The sequence below is a fragment of the Nipponia nippon genome, unplaced genomic scaffold, assembly GCF_047370975.1.
Source record: "Nipponia nippon isolate SJK-2023a ecotype South Korea unplaced genomic scaffold, ASM4737097v1 scaffold_12, whole genome shotgun sequence".
Lineage (NCBI taxonomy): Eukaryota > Metazoa > Chordata > Aves > Pelecaniformes > Threskiornithidae > Nipponia > Nipponia nippon.
In genome coordinates this window covers 9,381,299-9,401,386 of record NW_028262313.1, presented here as the reverse complement: position 1 = coordinate 9,401,386, position 20,088 = coordinate 9,381,299, and the positions used below count along the sequence as shown (strand labels likewise).

At 44.2% G+C, this 20,088-nt stretch overlaps 3 protein-coding genes across 3 annotated transcripts; 2 read left to right on the top strand and 1 right to left on the bottom strand.

The window, feature by feature from the left end:
* Positions 1-1,737: 1,737 nt before the first annotated feature.
* LOC148056687 (transmembrane protein 185A-like) lies at positions 1,738-8,986 on the top strand. The gene is made up of 4 exons (XM_087748700.1): positions 1,738-5,320; positions 6,293-6,469; positions 6,800-6,923; positions 8,410-8,986. Exons 2-4 carry the CDS (start codon positions 6,320-6,322, stop codon positions 8,652-8,654), a joined length of 519 nt encoding a protein of 172 aa, XP_087604826.1. The 5' UTR covers positions 1,738-5,320; positions 6,293-6,319; the 3' UTR covers positions 8,655-8,986.
* A 538-nt stretch (positions 8,987-9,524) lies between these two features.
* Positions 9,525-12,684, top strand: LOC148056686 (uncharacterized). The gene is made up of 2 exons (XM_087748691.1): positions 9,525-11,296; positions 11,956-12,684. The coding sequence occupies exons 1-2, from the start codon at positions 10,751-10,753 to the stop codon at positions 12,592-12,594; spliced, it is 1,185 nt and encodes a 394-aa protein (XP_087604817.1). The 5' UTR covers positions 9,525-10,750; the 3' UTR covers positions 12,595-12,684.
* Positions 12,685-13,383: 699 nt separating this feature from the next.
* Positions 13,384-16,278, bottom strand: LOC148056685 (protein EOLA1-like). Its single transcript, XM_087748701.1, has 3 exons — positions 16,162-16,278; positions 15,282-15,565; positions 13,384-13,860 (listed from the first exon to the last, which is right to left on the bottom strand). Exons 2-3 carry the CDS (start codon positions 15,532-15,534, stop codon positions 13,643-13,645), a joined length of 471 nt encoding a protein of 156 aa, XP_087604827.1. The 5' UTR covers positions 15,535-15,565; positions 16,162-16,278; the 3' UTR covers positions 13,384-13,642.
* Between the last annotated feature and the right edge of the window lie 3,810 nt (positions 16,279-20,088).

Sequence of the window (20,088 nt, the reverse complement as noted above, 5' to 3'; positions counted from 1 at the left end):
CCCGGGGCGAGCGCGCCGCCGCCGCCTCCTCCTCACAGGCGCGGGGGGCCCGCCGCCGCCGCCTCCTCACAGGCGCGGGGGGCCCGCCGCCGCCGCCTCCTACCTGGCGCCGCCAGCTCCGCACCCTTCCCTCCGCTCCCGCCGGGCCGCGCTGCCGCCCCGCTCGGTGCCGCGGCGGGAAGGTGGGTGGCGGGAGCGGCGGGGCGGGCCGGGGGGCGGTGGCGGGCGGCCCCGCTGCCGCCTGGGGGCGGTGCCGCCTGCGGCCCGCGGCGGGGACGGGACGGGAGGGGAGCGGCCCGGCCCGCCGTGGCGGCAGCCGGCGGCCTCGTTCCGCTGCCGGGGCTGCCCGTGGGCCGCGGCTCCGGTGCTGGCCTCGCTGCCGGGGCTCGCCACCGAAGCCCCGGGAGCAAAATGGCAGCAGGAACTCGCGGGAGCGCCCTTCCCGCTGCAGCACAGCACTTGTGCCCCCGGCTGCGGGCGTGTGCCGAGGGCCTCGCGTCTGCAGCAGCAGCTGAAAGCCATTTGGCACCTAAAAACTCGGTGGGCCCTCACCTCCCTGCTTTCCTCGGCCCATAGCTCATTTTGGGCAGGATTTCCCAAAGTGTCTTCACTCAACCCTACTCGTTGAGAAGAATCTCCTTTGTATACTGCTGCCGTTTGAAATGCGTGCTTTGCATCCGTGTCTTGCCTTTCCAACACAAACATTTTGAACAACGCAGTTACTGTTTGACAGCAGAGGTTCCACCTGCGCTCGTCTCCCTGTGATCCCTGGTAAGCCATTCCTGGCACAGGGAGCAATGTGGGAAGGCCTAGTGAATGCAGTAACTATTGGAGACCTCAAAGGATAATTTGGGAAAGGAGGGGGTTAAAAGAGATGCACGGTCCCACGGGATTTGTTCCGTTTTAATGGGATAAGCAAGACGTATTTTATGTCGTTGAATACACGCGTTCTGACAGAGTTCATTTCCAACATAGACAACAACAACTAAAGTGACCTTAGTAAGGCAGACCCTAATGCTGAATAGTGAGAGGCTGTGAAAATGGCTACTGATGCAGCAAGTTGAACAGCTGAGCTCCTGCCTGAATTTCTGCAGGTATAGAAGATAAAAAATGCAGATGCATCTGTATCCACATACACAGGAGACTCATCCTTCCCGTAGAGCCACATCTATCAGTTGAGGGTTATAAATACGAGAAGTATTTGGGGAGTTTTTCCATGCATGCAGCATCATAGAGAAAGCAAGCAGGGAGGAGAGAAAGGAGGAGAGAACACTCACAAAAAGGAATGAGTTTGCGGTAGAAGTAAGGAGAGACAGGCGAGAGAACAAAGCAGGGAAACTGGGAGAGATGAAAAGAAAAATTAGTAATATTTACAGAGGCGAAAGAGAGTGATCGCCAGCATCAAATCCTGCTTTTGAGTACTGGTTTCAGTGACTTAGAATTTCTCCTATGCTCTACTGAAGCACATTTTTAAACCATGAGAAATCTCAAAATTATTTTAACAATTGCAGGAACTCAGAGGTGGAAAGAGCAAAGTGATCTGCTAAATTCCCCTGAGAGAGAGATGGGCTGTTCCTGTACTTAAGAAAGGCAGAGGAACTTCATACAGCAAAAGGTAAGATTAAAGAGACTTTTTTGTCCAGGTCTATGGCATTGTGAATAGCAGGTATTTATCGGTAAAACATTGTCTGTAACCTTAGTATTCTGTAACTACACTGGACGGCATAGTTAGATGATTCTGTTCTGATGATAAGCACTGCAGATAGCTTTCATGATAGCCGTTTTTGGTGTACACTTCACATTCACATTCACCTTCAGTGAATGTTGTGTATTCTGAAGTATTTTATGGCCGATAGACTTTAGCTGTTGAGACCTATTTTTTCTTATCACCATCATCATGAGAACTTCTGTTCTCATTATCCTTTTTCCCCTAGATATTTCCAGTATCCTGTTCAAAATGTTCCATATGGCGTCATTCCAGTCCTTTATACAATGCCGTGATAACAAGAGAAATTAATAGATGACACGAATTTAAGGCCATTGTAGTTTTTACAGGGTTATTACTTGAAATGTTCTTTGGCTTTAAGCTATTTCCATCTTACTAGATCTGCATGGTTAGTTGAAGAACCTGTTGAATCTGTTTAAAGTTGCAAGGATGTAATGAGCTTTCATGCTCTTTTGGTATTTTTCCACTGCGTAATTAGTTATTTTGGGAAAAATATAGGCCAAAAGTTTTTCATGTTGTATAAGTAAGTGTTAGCTTTGTTTTACACTCATATAACCCATAGCAGGATTTGTATCATGTGTTTCTTCACATAAATAAAATACATTTTTTCTTGATTTAAGCAAAAATCTCCAAGGTACTGAAAATCTCAAGTCTAACAGTTCTAAATAAAATGTAAATAGCACGAGGCTTGTGTGCTACTACGAAAGGTGAACAAATATTTTGTTGAAAATCTCCTGTCAGAAAACTAGCTTACCTGGCTTGTAGAAACCTTGTCCGATATATTGTGACATTCACTGGAAGACTTAAAACCAATTTATAGCAGCACCTAAGTAAGTCCCTGAAATTATCAAATTTTGCGTATTATTTTCAGCCTTTTGCGTGATGAGTGGTAAACGACTTCAGTAGGCTTCCTCAGGATATAAGATAATGATTTGAAATGTACAGCACTGAACATGAAAAAGAAAATTCATTCTCATCTTAGCAGATGATCAGCTTATGCTTGACATCTTAGATGCACGTAATTGGTTTTTGGTCACTGTGGCTTTCAGAGGCTAACAGCAATCCCAAATTACCTAATCTTGGCACAGTACCTCACATGATGAGACTCTCAACAACAGGAAATTCTACAAGTTTGGTCTGTAATTCTGTAAAGTACACCTCATTTCAGTGTCTCTAAATTAGCTTTCCTTGGGGTGTCCCTAATTTTAATTTTGATAGAATAAAGACTGCATAATTCCAATTACAGAATGTGTTACTGCTTTCCGTGGAGCTAAAACAATGCCTAGTACATCATTTATACAGACTCAGGTCTGATCTCATCTAGATAGGCAAGCATTGCTGTGTTTCTTGTCAAATTCGCTTAGTAGCTGATTTTACATGATTCGGTACACAGCAATAGGTGCTGGGATATCTTGGGTCAAAATCAGGTCAAGGTACTTGATCAGATACAGTTCATTTCAGAAGTGGGTGAAGACACAGTGCAGTATGTTCCAGGATACTGGAGGTCAAAACTGAAATTTCAGCTGTTAATAACCCGTGAAATAAAATACAATTATTTGTATTGAGTGGTCACTATTTAATAATCGACACTCACGAGAAGCTGGGATATGTTGACATATGAGCATCCTTTGCATTTTCCTGTATTTTTGAACATCAAACAATGTGAAGTGTGATGCTGTGACTCCGTATTTTGGCAGCAACTCCATCGTAACAGCTTCTACCAACCTTCTACGTTTTGCCCCCTTTCCCTTAATTTTACCCTGTCTCTCATTCTAATATTGTAGTTTACAAAGCCTCACTACAGGCTGGAAAACCAGCTTCATATTATTCTTATACCCAAATAAAGAACTTCTAATTTTGGGGTGAACTAAAAGACTTCCATTTTACCATTCTGTTCTGTACTTCTCTGTATATATTGTGAGAAATTCTGGCTGTCTTAAGTGTTTTAGTGAACACATCTCCAGTTTCTTTAGAGTCTCTTATTTCCAGATTTGTTGCAACGCCGTGTTTTCTGAACAATTCTCTGAAAACGTGGATCTGTGGTTCCCTCTTCTTTTTTTACACACACCTCACACACCCCACACACCCCCATGAGTAGAGTACATTTCTGGTTTGTAACGCATCACTGACATTACTATCCTTGTCAAAAGTTTTGGCATTATAAATAATCAGTAGTCATAGTTTGTTGGTTGCTTATAGCACAGTTTAATGAGCTTTCTCAGTGTGGGTAGCTTGGTGTTAAATTGCAGTTGTATTTCGGAGTGCTATTCAAGGATAATATACATACACACTCAATTTTCTGTTATGCAGGTTTCGGTATGTTTTCATAACAGATCGTGTGTAGATGACAGATCTTATATAAGAACATATGCACTGTTCTTTCTTAAATACTCAATGCAGTGAAGACTTCAGTGCAGTCTCTGAAGTAGGCAAGTGCCTGCTGCCTGTTGGACATTTGACTCCCTGCACTGTGTATTTCAAAGGCATTTATCCAGATCATAGTACACAATCATGTATGTTAGTGAAAAGTAGCAGGTAGTGTCTGCCTTCTGAGAAACAGTACCTTTCAAAGGTGCCTTACATCCCCATGTGTTTTTGTAAATGGAAAATATTTCTCACTCGCACTCCAGAGCTTTAGTTAGTCTTTTCAGATAGTAATTCTCTGTTTGATCTTTGAAGTTCCTACCCATGTAGGGTTGCCTGTGAACTTTACAAACAGAATCTTGCCAAGTCTGATGGTGTTTCACTGTTTCACTTTGTTCAAGCTAGACACAAACTTGATTTTTTTATTTTTTAAGTATAATTTAGTTCTCACAGCGGCAAGCGGGACACGCGAAAAGCTTTCGTTAACATTTTTAATGCGGAGTATTGCTTTTCTGTGTTGGCTCAAAACCCAAGTGTCTTCAGTGCCATTTAAAATCTCTCTCAGGTATACAGTAAATGATTGAATTTGGATGTCGTCTTCTCCTATTCTATGTATTTCTTTTTCCCCCCAGATCGAGCTGGGACTTTTGAACTGGACCGTTGGTAGTTAAGCCCATGTAACTTTCATCTTTACGTTACTGCAACTACGAAATGATATCTTTAAAGATAGATTTTGCTAATTTTAAATGGAAGGACTTGTTACTACTTGTGACTTTAATTCTCACATTATCTCTTATCTGAAGAACATAGTTGAAGTTGTTTTCCAATGCGTTGCTTTTTTGAGTCTGATGAATTTGGCTTTTCTTATTTCTCTAATCACTCTAACAAGCATTGCAGGTAGTGCTTTTATTTTTTTAAAATACCAGGAAGGTCTTTCCTCAGGAGACAGCTGCCTCTACAGTTACTCTAGTGGGATCGCAGCCTCATAAATGTAGGGGTGCTTAGTAATATCTGATGTAAATGCAAATGATGTTCCATATCGCAGTGATAAGCATGGAGTCAGAAAAGCCCTTTGACAGATTCTTTGGCTAGCCTGGAAACAGCTTTATCATGCTAAGAGTTAACTAACGTGTTTTCTTTTTCTAGCTGGAAATCTTGTGTTCGGTCAATATTCTACAGTTCATATTTATTGCACTCAGACTAGACGAGATCATCAGATGGCCGTGGCTTGTATGTAACAAGTGTTTTCTTCTTATTCTTGTTTAAATGCTGAATTTCCTAAAGCTATTTACTATAGGTAACAGTTCATATATGACCAGAGTCCGTCCATGATCCCACTTTTGCTCACTTAACAGTCCTTTACTGAAGGTCTGGCATTTCATTCAGCGGTCATGGGAAAGAGAGGCTGCTCTTTGGGCATGTCGTCCTTCGGGGGAGAAGGACATGCCATCAACTGCAATTGATCTCTGATCAGTTTTTGAAAGAGAAATCCTAACCAAAAGTTTCCAGTGGGAGCACAAAACTAGCCATGAAAATGACGGGTGAATTAGAGAATGTGTGGGTAAATATGGTGTGGTAAATAACTAGTTTTATTTCTTGTGTTACCATGCATGTAGATCCACTTCTTGTGCAAGTGATCACTGTCAAAACTGCCGAGATCTCCTGTCCCAAGTGCCTTAAGAACACAAAAGCGCTGTTTCTGTGTCTGGGCTTTTGTAAACTACCATAAAACTGATGATCTGGCATGATTATGACTGTCCTTTCTATTTTCAAAAAAAAAAAAAAAAAAAAAAAGTAGGAAAAGGTGGTAATTTAGAAACTGTTTCAAGTAAGGCGTCCAGTGTAGAAAATACTTGCTAAAAACTATTTCAGGTGCTCTTTGAGCCTAACGTAAAATGACAGAAGTCTTATTAAAGTTGAACTATGTTGACTTAATTTTAAATTGTTTCAGCTTGATGGCATTTACAGACCTAACTGAGGAACCCCAAAGAGTTGATATGGCTCATAACAGCGCATGTGATTTATGAAGCTTTTCTGTTAGAGGCTATATTAAAGAGCATTAGACTTCAATTTCTTTTTCTTGTTTCAACTTAATACGTAGACTTGCTTTATTTAAAAAACCCACACCTGAAACAAATCAAATTGATAAAAATGTATCACTGCTGAGGGGGGTGGAAAGCAGTTAATTTCTTTTTCTTTCAGGTTGTTTGTGTCCCGCTGTGGATCTTGATGTCCTTTCTGTGTCTAGTAGTGCTATATTACATTGTGTGGTCCGTTCTGTTCTTGCGCTCCATGGATGTGATTGCTGAGCAAAGGAGGACACACATAACAATGGCTGTCAGCTGGATGACAATTGTAGTTCCACTGCTCACGTTTGAGGTAGGAAAAAGCATAACGAGTTTGATGTATCTTGTTCTTTTTTCAGTGGAGTGCTGAATGTTGCTGTGTCTCTTTTTGAACTTACTAAAATGAGAATACTGCTTGTTGTTTTCGAATGAAATAGTAACAGCAAATGCGAGAGAAACCCAAGCGTTCTATGTTTCTTTCAAGTTTTTTGAGGGAAATATGCGTGGAACTACATGTTTCTGTGGAGGCCAGTTTTCTTCACAGATGTGTGAAGTTAGAGATCTGAGATCAGCACATGTTTTAAGAAGCCTGAAAGTGGGTATTGCAGTTAAACTGACATTGTATCATTTTTTTGCCATTTAGATCTTACTAGTACACAGACTGGATGGGCATAATTCTTTTTCTTTTATACCCATATTTGTTCCTCTCTGGCTTTCACTGATAACTTTAATGGCAACAACATTTGGACAAAAAGGAGGAAATCACTGTGAGTATTTACAAATCACGGAAACGGCTTGCAACTCAAGGTTTAAATGTATGTCGTTAAGAGCTGTCTTTTCAAAAAGGACTTTCCTGTGTATATTCTCTCATGAAGGAATCCAGATGTGTTTGTTACTATTGTTTTCAGGTGAATTTAGTAAGTTTTCAGTGTTTATAGTGTCTCTCGCTTTTTTTCTTATTCCTGTAAGAGCACGACTTCTGCTTGGACTCAACTAGACATCCCAATGGGATTTTAATTCTAACTTGTCCTTCCTTGTTTCCATGGGTTTCATTCTCGCGGGACAGGACTGGATCTTTCTACTCTGGGTTCTGAAAGCAGTGTAGCGCCTACCAGTTTTAATTAGCATTTGTCCTAGCAGCCTGAGCTAGCATTCTCTTTCCTCTTTGGCCAAATAGTGCTCTGCGCTGCTTAGTTGTAACTTGAGTTGCCCAAGTGGCCAGCGTACATTTCCCTGGCTTTTATCCCCACCACAACGAACACTGCCGAAAGGAGCACTGGCACTTTCGGCCATCTCATGTTCCTGAACCACTGCAGATGAGTAGCTCTTCCCATCCACCTTGCAGTTCACGTTCCTTGTTGACAAGGCAATGACATTTTTTTAGGATTTTTCAGAGTTGAAAGGAACCAGCTGTGATGTTTGTTATAGAACCTCATTTCAGTTTTGGTCCGATTGTGAAGTATAGTGAGAATTTCTTTCTTTGGGCATGACTAAGCTTATCTCCATACATTTAGTTTACTTTGGTATTGTTATTTCATGGAAAGTTGTTCCTGGTGTTTTGGGTTTTGGTTTTGTTTTTTCAATGCATGCCCTCGATAATTTATGGCCAAGTTAGTCTTTTAGAAAGCCACGTGTCCATTTTGTCTTCTGTAGGGTTAGTTGAATATTTTTATGTAAATTTTTCAAAAAGACTATTCATCTGAAGTGAGCCCCAGAAGACTTGCATGAAAATCCACCTTGAAAGTGCTGAGCGAAATACACCAGTTGGCCACGAAGCGCAGTCTCTGCCAAAAGATGGGTCGTATGGGATCTTCCCTGGCAATCGCTTAATACGTTGCTCTTGTTCAGTGTGAAAGACTTGACGTGGGCAGGCTGTTCCTTTTAACGCTGACCTTCGCTATTGGCTAACGGAGGAGTGCCATCTGCTGAAGTACAAGTGCTGCTTGTGACACGTGAAATGAAATGGCCTCTTGCTCTGGTAGTATAGCTGTAATTTATACACAGGGATACACGCACACAGACATGCGTGATTCTATGTATATGTTCTGTATGTCTATCTGTGTGTACATGATCTGAACTCTAATGTTGTTACACGATAGGTGTAAGTAACACACTGAGAAGCCAGCACTAACAAATTTTATATTGTTCATATGCAAACAATCAAGAGAACTTAAACGAGATTGCAGAGTCTGCTTGCTTAATTAAATTTTCATTCTGTTCTGCAATCATGTGAAATGATTTTCTTTTCTTTAGGGTGGTTTGGAATTCGCAAAGACTTTTGCCAGTTCCTGCTTGAAATTTTCCCATTTTTACGAGAATATGGAAATATTTCTTATGATCTTCATCATGAAGATAATGAGGAAACAGAAGAAACGCCACTGCCCGAACCACCAAAAATTGCACCAATGTTTCGAAAAAAGACTGGAGTGGTCATTACACAGAGTCCTGGAAAATACGTGATTCCACCGCCCAAGTTAAACATTGATATGCCCGATTAAGAGGACAGGAGCATATTAAATTTGAACTGGGAAGCAGCAGACAAATGTATTTCATCTCATTCCTTGTCCCAATTACTTACAAATAGGTATTGCTGAATCAGTGGCTTGGATTACACAAATCAGAGATCTTGAAGATAATCGGAGAGCTTTTCCAGAGATACGTGGTGGTCTAATTTGTGAACCTGCCCAATGGGTTGGTTGCACGCTTGCCTGTATAGTATTTATATGAACATTTTAGCAGTGTAATATATTGTTTCAAAGTTTTGTCGTGTACAATAGAAGTATTATCTAAAGGTATTTTTTTAAAAACCCTGTATGAAATGCTGTCCTGGTTTCAGCTGGGATAGAGTTAATTTTCTTCTTAGTAGCTGGTACAGTGCTGTGTTTTGGATTTAGGATGAGAATAATGTTGATAACACACTGATGTTTTAGTTGTTGCTAAGTAGTGCTTACACCAGTCAAGGACTTTTCAGCTTCTCATGCTCTGCATGGCATACAAGAAGCTGGGAGGGGGCACAGCCAGGGAGCCTGACCCAGATTGGCCACAGGGCTATTCCATACCGTATGACGTCATGCTCAGTATATAACTGGGGCGAGTTGGCCGGAGGGGAAGGGATTGCTGCTCGGGAACAGGCTGGGCATCAGTCAGGGGGTGGTGAGCAATTGTGTCGTATATCACTTGCTTTGTACATTATTATTGTATTATATTATTATTATTACTACTACTACTACTATCATTCTATTTTATTTTACTTCAATTATTAAACTGTTCTTATCTCAACCCAGGAGTTGTCTGATTTTCACCCATCCAGTTCTCTCCCCCACCCCACTGGGGGGGAGTGAGTGAGCGGCTGCATGGTTCATAGTTGCTGGCTGGGGTTAAACCACAACAAATGCCTATGTTATTCCAGGTGTCTTTTAGGTCCTAAATAGACACTTGATTTCCGTGTCTGTTTTAAACGCTTGGGTGATGTCTTAGTATAGTACCTCTTTACTTCTTCTGTTCAGCCACAATCATTGTCTTAACCACAGAGGCACAGGAGTGTTGCACTTCTCAGGCAAGACTGGAAAGCTTTTTTGGGGGGAAATAGAAGGTATAGCAACTTGCATGATGGTTTTGAGTTAGCTATGTAAATTTTCATGGCAGCATTTCAACTTTTGTGCTGGCTTGGGAGTTAAGCGTTGCTTTTGTTGCTTCTCCAATGTCATGTTTTAATTCTTCCTGAGCAGCACGTACACCACTCTCCCATTAGACTGGCTGTTTAGTAAGCTGTTCCCTCTTGCGCCATGCGTGCAGTCTATGTCACAAGCATTGATTGTAGGTTTTACAGCTGTCCGTTAGCTGCTACAAATATCATAGCTTGGTCTTCATTACCAACTTTGTGTTGGTGTCAATGATTAAACTTTTCAAGATAGGTTCATTGGTGTTGGCCGAGCATTTTCTTCTTTGAAGACAGACCTCCTTTGACAGACCGTCTTGGACTTCCAGGTGCTTTAGAGAAAGTTAGTCTTTGAAACCTGTACTCCAGTAGCTTGTAACAACATGTGTTGGATGCTCCCACACCCTTGCAGCTTCTCGTGCTTAGGCAAACCCACAGTTTAGGCAGCTTAAATACTACGGATCGTGTTTCCTTAGCGTTAGCAAGGCAATGAGCTAAGAGCAAAGAGCGCATGGACACTTACGCATGGGTGAAAGGTGCGCACCTGAAAAACTTCAGAGACGTGGCGCTTTCATTGCTAACACTGCAGACCTCCCTCTCCCTCTCTGTGGACCAGCTCTTGCCTGAAACCCAACACAGCACTGTCCTATCACTACGCTTAACATGTCATCATTGCACTTTTATTTACTTTTTGGCTCAAGTCAAAAAAAAAAAACAAAAAACAAAAAACCAAACTGTAAATGAAAAGCAACAAGTGCTATTGAGCACTTGCTGCTGCTGCTTCATGTCGCTAGGAAACAGACGCTGCTCTGTGATGTCACGGCAGCGCAGCATGGGCGTCACGGTGATGTTTGAGAATTTTCGTTGGGGTTCTCAGTCAGCCGGTCACTTCCTTTCAGCTGGCTGTCTGGCAGGACAGTCTAGCGGCGAAGGTAGATGGCTTCAACTGAACAATTTACTCAAACTGAGAAAAGAGAGTTTAAAATGGAGCTTTCCTCACAGGAAACTTCATGTGCTTCTGCTCAGGCCAAGGGAGTCGATTTGCCAGGCTCGACTCCTCTCCGTCCAGCACGTGGCAAAAGAGCAGCTAATGACGCTGCTTTTGGACCTCCAAGAGAAGAAAGGGCTTTACAAACTTCGGCTAAGCGACCCCAGTCAAAAAGAGAGCGTCTGAGCTCATCTGAGGAGAGCTCTAGCGATACCTGGACACGTCTCAGCTTTCTGAAGAAGCTCTGGGACATTGTTGAAAGCCATCAGTTCGAGTCCATTTGGTGGGGGGACAACGGAAAGTGTGTCGTGATTCATGAAGAACTGTTCAAAGACGAAGTGCTAGCAAGGAGAGGATATCTGAGGATTTTTGAAAGTGAGACCATGAGAAGCTTCACTCATCGCCTCCATTTGTATGGGTTCGCCAGAAAGCTGTGCGATTTTCCAAAATCGGGCTCGCACGATGACCTGCTAGCGGAAGAAACAGCTGGGGAGGTATGTTGCAACCTTGACGTGCAAACTAACTCTCAGAATATTCCAGTGGGACAGATTTCTGTTCCAATGAAATAAGCCTTTACTACCTAGGAGATGAGGATGGTAGTAAATGTTCTGTCATTTGTTTCTTGGGTCATGTTCCGGAGGTCTGGAGGCAGTATTTCCCAGTAGAAATGCTGATAAAATATTACGTTGGTTGTTTCCAGTTACTTTGAGCACATAAAATGAGAAGAGATTCTCATCCTATCGGGATTTTCTTTTGGTATTTGCTGTGTGTCTTGCTGTACCAGATGTGCAGTTGTCTTGTGGCATTTGCTGAAGGCTGAGAAGGTAGTGTCAGCAGCCTATAGTTACCTACCTGGTCATTCCACACTAAAGTTGCTGAAAAGGACTGGTGTTTGGGTTTCTAAGTCAGTTTTTATGCTTTTGAAAATCCTACGCTTCTCTGCTGCCAAGTGGCAAAAGCACAAGGCTGGTTACTACTTAACAGGACTGGATTGCACCATTTTATTCAGCCTGAACTTCAGGTTTAGAACGCCCCTGACGGTCCTTTTTAACATCCCTGTTTCTCTTTTGCAGTTGAAATTCTTAGTTCTCATATCTCTGCCCTTTCCCGTCTCAAGGTGATGGCAACTAACTCTTTTCCTTTGCATTTTTAGTTTCACTTCTACTACAACCCAAATTTTAGAAGACATTGTCTGCACCTGCTAGTGAAGTGTAAGCGAAGCTCTAGTCCAAAAAATCAAACACCAGCAGGTTTTTCACCGGACACGGATCTGCATGCACGCCGCCGGAAAAGAAAACCAGATGCTGAGCTTGCGTGGGAACCCGCTGCCGAGGAGGAGGAGAGCGCTCCCTTCACAGCAGCTCCAAGGGAGAACACGCACGCCTCTGCACCCAGCAAGACCGCACCTGCCAAGCGACCCGCCAAGGCAGCTGCCCCACTCAGGCCTGCCTCTCCGTCTGCGTGCACCGCTGCTCTGACAGCAGGAGGCAGGGAGCAGCTCAATCCTCTGCCCCCCTCCCTTTTGCTGCAGCACAGCAGCCCCGGCCCGGCTGCCAGCCAGGGCGCTGCCTGCGCTGCTGCTTCACCAGGTCGCGCCGTGCCCAACAGCCACTTTCCACTGGGGCTCCCACCGCCCCCCTCCCTAGCTGTGCTGGCAGCAGCCGCTGCTCTCTCTATGCCAAGGCCACCTTGGGGCCACGCTCCACCCTACCGCCACTGCCCGGGTGGCACCTGGGCTCCAAACAAGGGAGCTGCAGGCAACGGCCTTGGACCCCAGCCCGGGCCACGCTAGGTACCCTCCACAGCTCTTCTAGAAGTTGCATAGTCCGAGGGAATAGAGTGTTCCTAAGTGTTCCAATAAACTGTCTGAATACAAAGCCTCTGCCAGTTGTCCTGTCCTGTTTTTATAGCCATGCCTGTGCCTGGCCTTGGGCCTTGCTCCAGAAAGTCAAAAGGACTTTCATTCTAATGCAGAGTGTGAATTCTGAAAAAACTCTCAAAGTGCCAAAATCGGTGACTTCTATTTGTTACTCTTCACGCTTGCCTTTAATTCAGTATTAGATTTTCAAAGCTCACTAAGATTCTTCGTCTCCAATGAGAGAAAGAAATATTAGAATACTCGCTTCATTTAATTGTGTACAAGCACCTTCTTTCTAATAAAGGCCCTGCTACAAAGGCTGTTAGGTCACACAGCCGTATACTGCGGACTGCTTCCCCCCATTTTAGGCACATCTAATGGACCTATCGTGTCCATGAGGAAGATCTGGTCCTTGCGGTAAGTTTTACACTTACAACACGTAACGTGCTCCATGCGCAGAAACCTCGCCCAGCAAGCCTCTGTCTGAGAAGCCCCTCGGGCTGGCCTTATCTCAGATGATTTCTTTCTCAGTGATCCCACAAACGTAAGGTTAGGAGTGGGCTGTGAGACCAATGGCACATTACTGATGGCAGCCTGCTTTCAAGCACCATTTTTCTGAAGGCTCCTACAAACTCCTTCTTCCTCACGTCATCAGAGATGCATGCATCATATAACATGGTTGTAGTTACTCATGTTTCAAATTGGCACACAACACATCAACCGTGGCTTACAAAAAATACCATTTACTTAAAGAGTTATTTATAGAGGAAAAATATAGTAAGCCACTACTCATGTCCAGTAACGGTCATAAAAATGACACCTTGTTTCCTTTGTCTCAGTAGAGCAGTTCATCAAATATATTTGCTATTGCAAACAATTACTTTTGGAAGGGAATCCCAAACAACTCACTGGTATTCAAGATGCAGACTTGTAAATCACAAGTTTGCGTTCAGGCAGGAAAAAGAGTAGTGAGGGCCAAGACCTACGCTTCTGGAGGGATCAGTTCTTCGGGGATGTCCACCTGCCACACGCCTCTTCTCCCTCTGGCAGGAATCGGTTCCAGAAGCCATCTTGGGTTTGAAACAACAGTCAAGTATTTCTGTTCCAGATGACTGAGGACAGCTTTATTTTCCAGCTCCATGACCTTTTCAGGAGGCAAGGTTTCTGGATACAGTGATGTCTCGCCAATGTCAATTAATCCTGCATTATAAAATTAAAATATACCATCAGTTGGCTCTTTGATCTGCTGGAGAAAAGCTTTCCAAAAGCAAACGTTCCAGAGGACGCGCCGAACAGCTCACTTGTTGCCAGAAGAACACAGCATGAAGCACGCACACCTCAAACCTGTCTCATTCACTGCTGAAGATGGCCCGTGCCACTGAAGAACAGGTGAAGCGTGCAGTTCTCATATTCACAACTCAGTGAATCAGAATCCTGTTAAAAGAAGCCTGCAGCTAAGGAGATACAGCTGCTACCAAAACTCCTGAGCCACATCTGGCCTTGAAACAGCTTCATTAAAAAGAAAACTCTCTCTGCTCCTATCAGGACGCTACTCTATTAACATTTTAAAATCATTAAACTATATGGAAATTCCTGCTCTCTGGACCCCTTTTCACGTCACAAAAGGGAATTTCCGTATTGCTTAATGATTGAAAATGTTAAGATACAGATCAAAGAAGCTTTGATACCTACTCCACAATTTAGCATGCAATTTATGTCAAGCTTACAATCTGCATATTACGTAGTACCTAACGATTTTCAGCACTGTAGAACCAGAACAGTTTTTCCGTGTATGTGATAGAAGTAATTTGTTGTGCAGGAATAGCTAAAAATATTCAAATCAGAACGCAAGACAGATGGTGTAACAAAAGATACCTACAAGAAGAGAGTGCAAAATGAGTGCTGGATAAAAACTTTTAAAGTATACAGTGCAGCAACATACATTGTATTTCAGCACAATGTAAGCAAAGAAACACCACTTCCATCCTAACTTTGTGTTACAGAAACAAACTTCTTCACTGCCCCAATAAGAAGAGCAACGGAGCAGTTGTAGAACTGAAACAGCATTTATTTATGTACCACTCTAACATGACATGCGAAGCACTGCAACGTGACGACTTCACTTGACTACGAGTACTGTAGAACGGTTTCAGCAAGAGTTCCTAAGCTCAAAATGCAAAAAGTGCGGAACTGACATTTATTATCACGCAACAAAATAATATACAACCCATGTTATACCATCTTACTGCATGACGAGGCAGCACAAATCAATTGTATTACTTGTACAGACTTTAGAGTTGTAGCCTAAACTTTTCAGTAGAGCGAGTGTATTTTAAAAACTGAGGGCTGACTAAAATTCTTTATCCTGAAGATCAAAGATACTTCACATTTCCAACACAGTGACAAAGAATAAATTTTATTTACAACTTCCCTCACCGATCTCCGCTTACAGTGACATGGAATCGAAATAGCCCCCAGCCACAGCTCAGGCACCACTCCTTCAAAGTAAGCGTTAAAGCAATGTTATAATAAGCATAACTGCGTAAAGCAGATGTGTACTGGACTGAAGCAAGTTAACAGATTGAAAGCTCGCTTGAAAAATATAATCCAAGGTTGCTTACCTGCAATAACTCCTCTGCCGAATTTTTCCCCTTTGTCCAACAGATCTTGCACTTGTTTTGGTGTCATACCAAACCTATTCAGAAGAATTGCTCTCCATGTTTCATCTTGCCAGTCCTGAACAGCTATATGAACAGCAACGGTGCAGCTCCTGTAGTCTGCTAGCAAGGGACGCCAGCGAGTCTCTACTGTTTTGACTTGGTTCAAAACTAATCCTGCATAGGGCTGCCGGAAGGAAAGGCAGCCAAATTTCATCGCTTTCCTCGCATCAGAACCCGTCCATTTCCTAGGAGCAAACAGACACCCCGAGGTCAGCCTTCACAGACGCGCCCGTCACCGTGACAGACGAACAGGCCTGCCTCGGCGCCCGCCCCGGCCCGCAGGGCGCTGCGCTAAGGCGGGCTGGGCGCTGCCTCCCGGCGGGCGGACTTCCCACCCCGCGGGGCCCCGGCTTGCGAAGGCCGCCGGCCGCCCGGGGCTGGCGCCGCCCGGAACGGCCGCCTCAGCGCCGCCAGAAACCACCCCGGCCCCGGGGGGCCGCTGCACCGGCGCGCTGGCACCCCGCGACCGGAGGCACCGCCTCGGCGGGCAGGAGCTCACGGGGCACCGCGGCGCTGCCCGCCCCGGCTCGGGCCCGCAGGCCGCGCTCGGGAGCCGGCCGCTCCCGGGGCCGGAAGGGGTTTAAAAGGCCGCTCCTCAGCGGGTAGCCCGGGGCCGGCCCCCGAGGGACGCGATCCTCCGCGGCCGCCGCTGCGGCAGGGCCCGCGTCCCGCTCGGTCCCTCCCGGGGCGAGCGCGCCGCCGCCTCCTCCTCACAGGCGCGGGGGGCCCGCCGCCGCCGCCTCCTCACAGGCGCGGGGGGCCCGCCGCCGCCGCCTCCTACCTGGCGCCGCCAGCTCCGCACCCTTCCCTCCGCTCCCGCCGGGCCGCGCTGCCGCCCCGCTCGGTGCCGCGGCGGGAAGGTGGGTGGCGGGAGCGGCGGGGCGGGCCGGGGGGCGGGGGCGGGCGGCCCCGCTGCCGCCTGGGGGCGGTGCCGCCTGCGGCCCGCGGCGGGGACGGGACGGGAGGGGAGCGGCCCGGCCCGCCGTGGCGGCAGCCGGCGGCCTCGTTCCGCTGCCGGGGCTGCCCGTGGGCCGCGGCTCCGGTGCTGGCCTCGCTGCCGGGGCTCGCCACCAAAGCCCCGGGAGCAAAATGGCAGCAGGAACTCGCGGGAGCGCCCTTCCCGCTGCAGCACAGCACTTGTGCCCCCGGCTGCGGGCGTGTGCCGAGGGCCTCGCGTCTGCAGCAGCAGCTGAAAGCCATTTGGCACCTAAAAACTCGGTGGGCCCTCACCTCCCTGCTTTCCTCGGCCCATAGCTCATTTTGGGCAGGATTTCCCAAAGTGTCTTCACTCAACCCTACTCGTTGAGAAGAATCTCCTTTGTATACTGCTGCCGTTTGAAATGCGTGCTTTGCATCCGTGTCTTGCCTTTCCAACACAAACATTTTGAACAACGCAGTTACTGTTTGACAGCAGAGGTTCCACCTGCGCTCGTCTCCCTGTGATCCCTGGTAAGCCATTCCTGGCACAGGGAGCAATGTGGGAAGGCCTAGTGAATGCAGTAACTATTGGAGACCTCAAAGGATAATCTGGGAAAGGAGGGGGTTAAAAGAGATGCACGGTCCCACGGGATTTGTTCCGTTTTAATGGGATAAGCAAGACGTATTTTATGTCGTTGAATACACGCGTTCTGACAGAGTTCATTTCCAACATAGACAACAACAACTAAAGTGACCTTAGTAAGGCAGACCCTAATGCTGAATAGTGAGAGGCTGTGAAAATGGCTACTGATGCAGCAAGTTGAACAGCTGAGCTCCTGCCTGAATTTCTGCAGGTATAGAAGATAAAAAATGCAGATGCATCTGTATCCACATACACAGGAGACTCATCCTTCCCGTAGAGCCACATCTATCAGTTGAGGGTTATAAATACGAGAAGTATTTGGGGAGTTTTTCCATGCATGCAGCATCATAGAGAAAGCAAGCAGGGAGGAGAGAAAGGAGGAGAGAACACTCACAAAAAGGAATGAGTTTGCGGTAGAAGTAAGGAGAGACAGGCGAGAGAACAAAGCAGGGAAACTGGGAGAGATGAAAAGAAAAATTAGTAATATTTACAGAGGCGAAAGAGAGTGATCGCCAGCATCAAATCCTGCTTTTGAGTACTGGTTTCAGTGACTTAGAATTTCTCCTATGCTCTACTGAAGCACATTTTTAAACCATGAGAAATCTCAAAATTATTTTAACAATTGCAGGAACTCAGAGGTGGAAAGAGCAAAGTGATCTGCTAAATTCCCCTGAGAGAGAGATGGGCTGTTCCTGTACTTAAGAAAGGCAGAGGAACTTCATACAGCAAAAGGTAAGATTAAAGAGACTTTTTTTGTCCAGGTCTATGGCATTGTGAATAGCAGGTATTTATCGGTAAAACATTGTCTGTAACCTTAGTATTCTGTAACTACACTGGACGGCATAGTTAGATGATTCTGTTCTGATGATAAGCACTGCAGATAGCTTTCATGATAGCCGTTTTTGGTGTACACTTCACATTCACATTCACCTTCAGTGAATGTTGTGTATTCTGAAGTATTTTATGGCCGATAGACTTTAGCTGTTGAGACCTATTTTTTCTTATCACCATCATCATGAGAACTTCTGTTCTCATTATCCTTTTTCCCCTAGATATTTCCAGTATCCTGTTCAAAATGTTCCATATGGCGTCATTCCAGTCCTTTATACAATGCCGTGATAACAAGAGAAATTAATAGATGACACGAATTTAAGGCCATTGTAGTTTTTACAGGGTTATTACTTGAAATGTTCTTTGGCTTTAAGCTATTTCCATCTTACTAGATCTGCATGGTTAGTTGAAGAACCTGTTGAATCTGTTTAAAGTTGCAAGGATGTAATGAGCTTTCATGCTCTTTTGGTATTTGCTTTTGGTATTTTTCCACTGCATAATTAGTTATTTTGGGAAAAATATAGGCCAAAAGTTTTTCATGTTGTATAAGTAAGTGTTAGCTTTGTTTTACACTCATATAACCCATAGCAGGATTTGTATCATGTGTTTCTTCACATAAATAAAATACATTTTTTCTTGATTTAAGCAAAAATCTCCAAGGTACTGAAAATCTCAAGTCTAACAGTTCTAAATAAAATGTAAATAGCACGAGGCTTGTGTGCTACTACGAAAGGTGAACAAATATTTTGTTGAAAATCTCCTGTCAGAAAACTAGCTTACCTGGCTTGTAGAAACCTTGTCCGATATATTGTGACATTCACTGGAAGACTTAAAACCAATTTATAGCAGCACCTAAGTAAGTCCCTGAAATTATCAAATTTTGCGTATTATTTTCAGCCTTTTGCGTGATGAGTGGTAAACAGACTTCAGTAGGCTTCCTCAGGATATAAGATAATGATTTGAAATGTACAGCACTGAACATGAAAAAGAAAATTCATTCTCATCTTAGCAGATGATCAGCTTATGCTTGACATCTTAGATGCACGTAATTGGTTTTTGGTCACTGTGGCTTTCAGAGGCTAACAGCAATCCCAAATTACCTAATCTTGGCACAGTACCTCACATGATGAGACTCTCAACAACAGGAAATTCTACAAGTTTGGTCTGTAATTCTGTAAAGTACACCTCATTTCAGTGTCTCTAAATTAGCTTTCCTTGGGGTGTCCCTAATTTTAATTTTGATAGAATAAAGACTGCATAATTCCAATTACAGAATGTGTTACTGCTTTCCGTGGAGCTAAAACAATGCCTAGTACATCATTTATACAGACTCAGGTCTGATCTCATCTAGATAGGCAAGCATTGCTGTGTTTCTTGTCAAATTCGCTTAGTAGCTGATTTTACATGATTCGGTACACAGCAATAGGTGCTGGGATATCTTGGGTCAAAATCAGGTCAAGGTACTTGATCAGATACAGTTCATTTCAGAAGTGGGTGAAGACACAGTGCAGTATGTTCCAGGATACTGGAGGTCAAAACTGAAATTTCAGCTGTTAATAACCCGTGAAATAAAATACAATTATTTGTATTGAGTGGTCACTATTTAATAATCGACACTCACGAGAAGCTGGGATATGTTGACATATGAGCATCCTTTGCATTTTCCTGTATTTTTGAACATCAAACAATGTGAAGTGTGATGCTGTGACTCCGTATTTTGGCAGCAACTCCATCGTAACAGCTTCTACCAACCTTCTACGTTTTGCCCCCTTTCCCTTAATTTTACCCTGTCTCTCATTCTAATATTGTAGTTTACAAAGCCTCACTACAGGCTGGAAAACCAGCTTCATATTATTCTTATACCCAAATAAAGAACTTCTAATTTTGGGGTGAACTAAAAGACTTCCATTTTACCATTCTGTTCTGTACTTCTCTGTATATATTGTGAGAAATTCTGGCTGTCTTAAGTGTTTTAGTGAACACATCTCCAGTTTCTTTAGAGTCTCTTATTTCCAGATTTGTTGCAACGCCGTGTTTTCTGAACAATTCTCTGAAAACGTGGATCTGTGGTTCCCTCTTCTTTTTTTACACACACCTCACACACCCCACACACCCCCATGAGTAGAGTACATTTCTGGTTTGTAACGCATCACTGACATTACTATCCTTGTCAAAAGTTTTGGCATTATAAATAATCAGTAGTCATAGTTTGTTGGTTGCTTATAGCACAGTTTAATGAGCTTTCTCAGTGTGGGTAGCTTGGTGTTAAATTGCAGTTGTATTTCGGAGTGCTATTCAAGGATAATATACATACAC

What these genes read in the sequence shown, in the direction of transcription:
- LOC148056686 (XM_087748691.1), top strand. Translation starts at nt 10,751, where the DNA reads ATGGCTTCAACTGAACAATTTACTCAAACTGAGAAAAGAGAGTTTAAA. An exon ending in CGGAAGAAACAGCTGGGGAG is followed by an intron (nt 11,297 to 11,955) that starts GTATGTTGCAAC and finishes TTGCATTTTTAG; the next exon opens with TTTCACTTCTACTACAACCC.
- LOC148056687 (XM_087748700.1), top strand. Translation starts at nt 6,320, where the DNA reads ATGTCCTTTCTGTGTCTAGTAGTGCTATATTACATTGTGTGGTCCGTT. An exon ending in TTCCACTGCTCACGTTTGAG is followed by an intron (nt 6,470 to 6,799) that starts GTAGGAAAAAGC and finishes TTTGCCATTTAG; the next exon opens with ATCTTACTAGTACACAGACT. An exon ending in ACAAAAAGGAGGAAATCACT is followed by an intron (nt 6,924 to 8,409) that starts GTGAGTATTTAC and finishes TCTTTTCTTTAG; the next exon opens with GGTGGTTTGGAATTCGCAAA.
- LOC148056685 (XM_087748701.1), bottom strand. Translation starts at nt 15,534, where the DNA reads ATGAAATTTGGCTGCCTTTCCTTCCGGCAGCCCTATGCAGGATTAGTT. An exon ending in CGGCAGAGGAGTTATTGCAG is followed by an intron (nt 13,861 to 15,281) that starts GTAAGCAACCTT and finishes TTTATAATGCAG; the next exon opens with GATTAATTGACATTGGCGAG.